General features: G+C 39.8%; 1 protein-coding gene across 1 annotated transcript; it reads left to right on the plus strand.

Moving 5' to 3' along the window:
* Positions 1-1,985: 1,985 nt before the first annotated feature.
* On the plus strand, positions 1,986-8,723 carry CNOT8 (CCR4-NOT transcription complex subunit 8). Its single transcript, XM_026857998.1, has 6 exons — positions 1,986-2,183; positions 3,767-3,960; positions 5,406-5,567; positions 6,364-6,508; positions 7,186-7,296; positions 7,594-8,723. Exons 1-6 carry the CDS (start codon positions 2,067-2,069, stop codon positions 7,741-7,743), a joined length of 879 nt encoding a protein of 292 aa, XP_026713799.1. The 5' UTR covers positions 1,986-2,066; the 3' UTR covers positions 7,744-8,723.
* The last annotated feature ends 3 nt before the right edge of the window (positions 8,724-8,726 follow it).

Below are 8,726 nucleotides of genomic sequence, written 5' to 3' on the forward strand. Positions count from 1 at the left end.
TGGTGGTACCAAGCTCTAAAGGAAATGCACAACCGTTTCAACAGGGCATGATCCAGGACATAGAGCTCAAGCTGACACGTGAAAATGTTGATCTGAAGCTCGTTATTCCACCCTTTATTCCACCTTATGGTGTAGTAGGTCTACACAAACTGTTTTGTTACTGTGGTCTTAACAGAACCATATAGAGGGTGTGAGGACTCTTCAAGAACCTGCTTTGGAATGCTGGACCCAGAAGAAAGTTTGTTAACTTCCAAATATGAGAACTATGGGACTTTTTAAAAGAGCAGGGTGCCTTTTCCAGCTATTCTTCATCTTTATCGGCCATGGTCAAAAACCTAAATTCTGATCTCCTTAAGCAAAACATGTTTCCAGCTCTTACCACTAATATTTGTAAACATCCTTGAGTAGCTTCTTTTTTTTAAAAAAAAACCCTACATTCACAAGCATAATATATCACAAGTGATTATTTCCTGCAATATGTTTTTATTCAAGTAGCAAGGCAGACATATTTTTGGTGTCCTGAGAAGATTAATCCTCTTTTTTTTCCCTGGATTCAACGTACCTTCATGCGCTGGGTTTATCGACAAGAAAAATTACGTATGTATTTTACTTTGAACTCTTTAGGAAAAATAAAATTTCTAACCTTGTATCTACAGAGTGCCGTAATCCAACCTGCTATATTTACCTGCTAACAATGTAAGTTTTCTTGCACAAAATCCCAGACTCAAGTGACCATGGGAAGAAAGGTGATTACTTTCTGCCAACCTAGCATATTGCATAATATATAAATTATGCAACACAAGAGACGGCAGAGCTGAGAAGGCAAAATGGTAACTATCATCTATGAAGATAAACTTTGAATCAAAATAACATTCAATGATGCTGACAGCACCAAGTTCACTTGATAGAGAGCAGTACTCAGAAAAACCTCTCCTTTTCTGAAAGTTGTTTCTGCTGAGTTATGAACATTAAACCTGAGACACTGAACTATGTCTGAAGTGTCAAAGATACCAAGATTTGTTTTTCCAGATGCTTGTAACCAAATGGTAGGCAAGCAGCCCAGATCCAGTGAGAGGAGACTCCCAAATGGTGGGCAGATAACAACTCTGTAGCAGTACTAGAACTGCAGTATTTTATAACAGATGCAACCCTGTCCAGAAGGCAATCCAGAAGAAAGGAAATACTATCTAAGCTTACTTCTTAGTAGACAAGCTTCCAAATAAATTCAGTATCTGCAGTCAGCATCAGCCAGCAAAGCAAGTGTTGGCAGCTATGTTACACAGGGAGTTACATTATGTTGGCCCTGAGGCAGCGGGGCCTTTGTCGGCGGGCTGAGGAGGGGGCACACCCCCCGTGGCGGTCGGGTTAAGTCCCTCCGACCGCCGCAGGCAGCCCCAGGTAACGGCGTGCAGGGCCCGGCCGGCGGTCCCAGCGCTTGAGCCCTGCTTGCAGAAACCCGGCATTGTTTTGCCCGTGTTTTTGCTGGAAATGGTAAACAACCGGTGGTTTATCCTAGGTGTAGCACTGCTGAAGCCGCCGTTAGTGTAAGCTGAAATACCGTGCTTCAGGCTTCCCTGAATTATATCAGAGAAGCTTTTGTCTATAAATTTAGTCTGCAACCTATTCTGTTACTGTTGGTAAAGGCTGTCACAGTAGCTGAACATTAAATATGAACATTCCCTGCTTGTACATCTGATGCCCAAAGTTTCAGAGCTTATGCCAGGAGAAGAAGAAAGACAGGGAGAATGACATTTCATAAATGACTGGACTGTTAATTGTGCATCCACTCTTGTAGCTGGAACAGATGCTCTAGATTTTCTTCTCTTTCAACATGTTTACAGGAGGTGATAAAAGCAAGAAGTAACTTTGTGTGAACTTTAAATGGGCTATTTGAAGCTGAAAATGGAAGTGGGACTGACTAACAGTCTTATATGTAGATCTTCCCTCATATAAAACATTATTTATTTATCTGTTTTAATGCAGCACACTGATAAGATCACACAGCTTGCCATTCTACGCTGTCATCTGAATTCAACATCAGCTGTCTTAACTGTGGTCCCTGCAAAATGCCAGCAGCCCTTGCAGAGAACAGCCAGGTCATCTGTGAAGTATGGGCGAACAATCTGGAAGAAGAGATGAGGAAAATTCGAGAGATTGTTCTAAGTTACAGCTACATTGCAATGGTAAATATTTTATACTTGGCCTAATTGTCTTAGTCAAGGGATTTTTTTTTTTTTTTTGGGGGGGGGGAGGGGAATAAGTTGATTCTTGATCAAGAAATTATTTCCTCCTAACCCTAGTCAAACTGAGCTAGAAATGGTGAAAAATTAGCAGTTCAGTAGAAACTTTCCATAATTTAATACATGTAGTGTTGAGTATGGACTGAACTAAACATGAGGAAGAGAGAGACTACATTAAAACCTGAACTCATTTAATATTCAGCTATTCATAATTAGTTTGTGCATCAGAAAAATGAAGCAGATTGGTTTAAATCCTTAGTTTTCCACCAGTCTATTTGTCCTTTGAGTATCTTTCTCTGGTCATGGAAGATGCCGTGGTCCTGTAGGACAAAAGGTCTGCAAGTGACAGCTAGGCTGCCTCCTTTTTAACGAGTTCAGATGTTGATTCTTAGTGAAGAAAAATGTTGTGGGTGTAGGTATGACAGTGTGTTCAGAAAGTTTTACTTAAGATGACCAAAATCTCTTCCAGGTGGGAAGAATCTCCTCCTGCTCTTAAAGGTCTCTCTACTTGGCAGGAGCCAGTTAGGTATATAAATAACTGGTTTTAGTTACGATACTGCCAACTTTGTTATGCCACATTTGCTTAGGAATACTAAACTTCAAGATATGAAAAGTTCTTAACAAAAGCATGTTATAAAAAACATGCCCCTGCAGAGTGTGTAGTATTTCAGTGTAGAATGCAGTTGTGTAAGTGAATATGACTTTTTGTAATCGTATGTCAATGGGAGATGAAGTTTCTTGCTTCTATTTGATCTTACTGGAAGTGTGCTTACGACCTGTTTTAGTGGTTGTGCTGTAAGAGTGGACACAAAAATATCTTGGGCAAGGGAGAGCTTTTGTAACATACACAGGACTGGATTTTTCATGAAAGTTTTTGCATACAGTCTAGTCAATAGAAGTTACATCTTCTAATCTGAGAGTAAAAATAGTATGGAAGTTTAGATTTCAACAGAGATAGCACACACTCACTGGCCAAGTAAAAATGTTTTTCATCTAGTAGATGGTTGCTCTGCTGTTAAGGTCTGTTTTAATTGGCAGTAGCGTTTGTTAATGTAGACATTGGCTGTTCCTCAAAAACAGTGAAGGTTATCACTGTCTAGACTATGGAATGAAGATGGTCAGAGTGCTAAATTTAACTTGTATTTAGAACATGAAAGAACCCTGAATAAATAAATTAAAGTCCATTTTAGGACGTTTAGGAAAAATGAGAGGGTTGGTCCTTTTTGAGGAAGAGATGTTTATATTATACAGTCGTGTATATTGGATAACTTTGTATGGATGACTAGAAGGAAACAAAACTGAAATAAAGGATACCTGTATTAAATGAATGCAGTAGTTAACAAATTATGTAGGGCTTTTCTTTAGTGTCTGACTTGTAGCAGATTAAAATCTGTAAGAATATGGAAAAGAGGGAAAAAAAAAGGTGATTTTTGCAGAAGAATTCACAGAATGCAGTGCTGAGACCTGCAAGTGTGGAACTCTTCATAGAGTAAGTAGTGAAATAAGATTTTTCCCTTCTCTCCTAGGACACAGAGTTCCCTGGAGTTGTTGTAAGGCCAATTGGTGAATTCCGCAGCTCCATAGACTATCAGTATCAGCTCCTTCGGTGTAACGTTGACCTTCTGAAGATTATCCAGCTGGGCCTGACTTTCACAAATGAGAAAGGAGAATATCCTTCCGGCATCAACACTTGGCAGTTTAACTTTAAATTCAACCTTACGTGAGTCTTTTGAGCCAGGGAAAACGGCCCTTTCTTTTCTGCTGAAGTGATGCTTTCCTTTGGCAAACGCAGGTGTCTGTATCTTCATCATCGCTGGGTGATTCCGAGCCATGAAAATTTAGATTGTAACACAGATTATGTGGGAACCTATTTTGGCATGACAGGAGTTTGCAGTATTTCTGGAAGTCAAAGCCATGCTAAAATCCTGTCCTTAATACTTATTCCCTTGATATTATCTATCCCCAATATTTTTTTTGTCTGAAACTTCATACATTTTATATATATGTATATATATATATATATATATATGTAAAAATCCATCATTTTCTGCTAAAAATAAATGGATGTGCTGTTTTCAGCAAAAAGGAAAATACCTCTTTATAGATCCATGCCAAAAATTAACACTGGGATCTAAAAAAAAGTTGGTTTAATTGTCACGCCTGCTCAGGAGAATGAATCTTGCTAAATGGAGTGTGGCAATTGTTCTTGTCTTCTCCATACTGCAATATGCTGGCTTACAGTTTAAACAAGTTTCATTATCTCTTTCCCTCTAAGTGTAAAGACAAACTCAGCATAATTGCCACTAGAGCTGCCTGGAAATAAAGAGAGGGTTTATCTGGCACAAAGACACATTTATAGGAAATCAGTCAGTGTTTTTATAGAACTGTCACTGGAAGAGATTACAAAGATTTGTAGCTAGTGTGTGCAGATCATACAGTTCTCGAACCCAGAAGTTGCAATATTTACCTCCACGAAGTTGTGAACGTAAAGTATTGAAATCAGAGTGAAATGGTTTTTGCAGTGTGATCACTTCATTTGACTCAATTATCATATTTGGCATGAATTTTGCTCTGTGTGGTCACGTCCTTCCCTCCCGCCCTCCCTCAAATGAAACAAACTGTAGAAGTCAGGTTCCTGCTCAGCTCTCCACCAAGCATATCCTCACTCATCATTGTGCTCCTTCCTTAGGCAACTATTACGCAATTTTGTTTACTCCCAGAGATGGAACTGGAGATGATGATACGGCGGTATGTGTTGTGAAGTGAAAAAGAAAAATGTAGACAGGAATGATGCTCAGTGCTTTAGAGTTGCACATCTTCCTATTTTGGAGAACTCGCTGATTCTCCATGCTTTCAACTCTGGTGCTGCCATTTAACCTTGCAGAAGTGACATTATTCAAAATGTTCAGTTCTATGGAGGTGGAATCTTTGGAATTTGCACTAGCAACAGAATTATTAACTAGTTACAGTCACAGAATGTTATGGATGTAGGAGGCTGCAGTAGTGGTATTAAAACTGATGCAATTTGGATTTTCTTGAGAGACAAATGTGGAACGCAGAGGTAGCCTACTGGTCACTCCAATGTTTGAAATAGAGTGTGGGGAGAATTTTTTAAAAAACCTGAGTTTTTAGCATCTTGACTGCAAAGCTGCTTTTCTCCTTCAGGGAGGACATGTACTCTCAGGATTCCATAGACCTCCTTGCCAGCTCTGGATTGCAGTTCCAGAAGCATGAAGAGGAAGGAATCGATACCCTGCATTTTGCCGAGTTGCTTATGACATCTGGGGTCGTCCTTAGTGACAGTGTGAAATGGCTGTCCTTCCACAGGTACGTCGGGGTGGTTGCTGATGCTGTGAAGTGAGAAATCTCTTTGAAACACTTCTGCTTTTGTCCGTGGAGACTGATGCAGATTTAAGGAGAATTGGCAGCTCTGCAGTTCTTAAACGTAAAGATATGAAGGCCAAGAAGTGAGGGCACTTGGCACTTCATTTTGTACCAGCACTTACTGTAATCTGAATTTTGTGTATGCATCGCTTGCAAATCCTTTCACTGTTAGTCTTTCCCTGTGGAGGAAGTTATTAACAAGTTGAAATGTGATTTCTGGACTTTAGTAACTTGTGTGCAAGTTGTAACTTGGTAAAGTATATTTTTTGTTTCTTCTTTCTTACAATGTTGGTAGTGTTCACAACTTCCATCTTATATTTCCTTCTCCGTAGAGGAAGAAATCTGTGTAGTTAAGATATCTTTCTTGTAGTGTTTCCAGCAACTTGATTACAAAGCCTCTGGTCCAAGGGAGGCGGAGGTGGTGGTAACAGATAAAGGGCTTCCTGCTTTTTTGTACTGGCTCTAGTGACAGAAACTTGCAGTGTGGGGAAGAAAAGGATGTTCTTCCCCATGGCTTAGCTTCTTCCACAAGAGGTTAGCAGAGGCATCCAGGGAGCATTCCAAAGTCCTGTATTGACATGGACGATCCAGATGAATTCTGGCTCCAATCCAAAGTTTTATGTCAAAAAAAGTTAGGGTTTGAAAGCTACAGCATGTAAAACTCTTGTGAAAAATGAGATATGGGTCCCAAATATAGGTGTTGTCTGCTTATCTGGTTTCTGTATGTTTTTGTTTTCAGTGGTTATGACTTTGGCTACATGGTGAAATTGTTGACAGATTCCAGGTTACCGGAAGAGGAACATGAGTTTTTCCATATCTTGAACCTTTTCTTCCCATCTATCTACGATGTAAAGTACTTAATGAAGAGCTGCAAAAACCTCAAGGTACTTGTATCTCCCCAGCAAGTGATGGATGGGCATCAACACTGTAAATGTACAGTAAGCTGAGTGACAGAACTGCTGCAATGATAGTCTTAAAACTGGAAGGTGTATAAAAGCCAGTAGTCAGTCACACATAAGCACCTATGGCTAAGTTTGTATCTAATAGATGCTGCCTCCCCAGTTTTAGTCTTATCAATGTGTGTCTTATTTAGGGGACATTCCCATAACCTTCCAGTTTGTATATCAGTAGTTTCAGAGGCTAATTGTAATTCAGCATGCTTATCTTCCCTATGCAAGGTGGAGTGTTTCTTCTCACATGAACTGCTACATGACTTGATTAACTGGTAGACACTCAGAGGGTTGGAAGTAATTTATCTGCTGAATCACAGCCTTGTTTGAGGAAAGGGTGGGAAAGGTCTAGCATTTGTAAACTATGAATGTACCTATAGTCATCTCAAGCATCCGTGGCGGGGAAGCAAGGTACCTAAATGTGAGAAGAGTATTTCTGCATTCTTGAACAGTATTTACCACCGTGTTTCACTCACAGCTGGTGTGTGTGTACTGCTGGCATCTTCACCGATTCATCAAGGCCAGTGTTTGCCCTCATGTTTTGGAGAAGCATGACGATTTTGGTAAGAGATGGCTCTTCCAAAATAAAATCTATTCTGTGCTCATTGCAGGGTGGCCTTCAGGAAGTGGCAGATCAGCTGGATTTGCAGCGAATTGGACGACAACATCAGGCAGGATCGGACTCTCTTCTCACGGGAATGGCATTCTTCAGAATGAAAGAGGTACTGCAGTATGCTCCTTTATGGTTCTTTCCTCAGCTCCTATCCATAAATGTCAACGTTCTCAATGTGTGGTTTGTTTTTTTGAGCCTTGTGGCCATCGGGCTTCAGTCTGTCAGTAATAGGGATTGTTGATATTGGCACAGACTTCTGTTTATTGTTCTTCTATGTACTTATTTTAATTTTCACACTGCATCTTGGAGGTGACTGACTTCAAATTAGCTGTTTAATTAACATTAGGTGCTTTCTGATTTAGAGGCACAATTAAACAATACCTGTTTTTGTTTTTTTAATCTGCAGTTGTTTTTTGAGGATACAATTGATGATGCAAAGTATTGTGGGCGGCTGTATGGCCTTGGTACAGGAGTGGCTCAGAAACAAAATGAAGATGTGGACTCGGCCCAAGAAAAAATGAGCATTTTGGCTATTATCAACAACATGCAGCCGTGATAAGCGGTACCCCCCAGCAGAACATGGTTACCATATTGGCAGCTGCTGTCCTCAACCTTTTTCCCTAAGTGTCTCAAGACATCTACAGTATACAGCCTGCAGAAGGCCTGCAGTTTTGCTGAAGAGCTGCATCTTCATTTGAAACCCAGAAGAGAGTTGACTGAATTCCTAATGCCAGCATTTGTGGTTTGCCGTCTTTTTAATACCAAGGGCAAAAGACAAGAACCTACTGTGAATACCTCTGTTTTTTTCCTCTTTATACTGTACAGAATCTGCAAGGAAGGCTTAACAGTCCAGAAATCCAGCAAAAATGGACACAGACATGCACACAAACTTAAAATTTGTGCTTTATAAAGCTTATTTTAAAACTTCTGCATGTTGTGAGGGTAACTGCTTCACCTCATGTTTTCTTATTTTATCTTTGTGTAGTCTGTGGAAATTGCTCCCTTTGATCACTGCAGAGGTTTGGGAATGGATGACATTAAAATGATCCTTGCAGCTAAAAATATTCAGAGATTTGCTTTAACAACAGTGGGAATGGATATTATGGGAGTTGATTTGATCAGCTTTCCCGAGTTTCTAATTCTGTATGGTACAGGTTTGACTTATACTGAGCCTCAGCTTAGTTCTTAGGGTATTAGTGTTCTGAAAGTAGATTAAGAGGCCTAAAGGTTCACCTTTGACAGGGGACTGGACCAGTGTGCTGGCTTCAGTATTTTTCAACAACCTACAAATGTTATTCTCTTTGCAACACAGGTAGTTCAGCAGATGGATAAATATTTGTTCCTTTACTATATGTGTAAAAACAGACAAAAGGGCTCCAGTTCTTCTCATTTTAAACATCTAAAAAGTAGTTAGAGGATGGAAGAACAACTTGGGATTCTGACTTTTTAAAACATGAGCTATTCTACATTATCTTTTTTATTTTCAACAGCTTTGTAATGAAATTTCTTAAAAAAACCCCCAAACCACCACCAACCCTT

This window comes from Athene cunicularia, assembly GCF_003259725.1.
Source record: "Athene cunicularia isolate RWA chromosome 13 unlocalized genomic scaffold, athCun1 chr13_part1, whole genome shotgun sequence".
Lineage (NCBI taxonomy): Eukaryota > Metazoa > Chordata > Aves > Strigiformes > Strigidae > Athene > Athene cunicularia.

Excerpts from the sequence above, each read along its gene's own strand:
- CNOT8 (XM_026857998.1), top strand. The coding sequence starts at position 2,067 with ATGCCAGCAGCCCTTGCAGAGAACAGCCAGGTCATCTGTGAAGTATGG. Across the intron at positions 5,568-6,363 it reads AAATGGCTGTCCTTCCACAG|TGGTTATGACTTTGGCTACA; the intron begins GTACGTCGGGGT and ends TTTTGTTTTCAG. Across the intron at positions 6,509-7,185 it reads AGAGCTGCAAAAACCTCAAG|GGTGGCCTTCAGGAAGTGGC; the intron begins GTACTTGTATCT and ends TGCTCATTGCAG.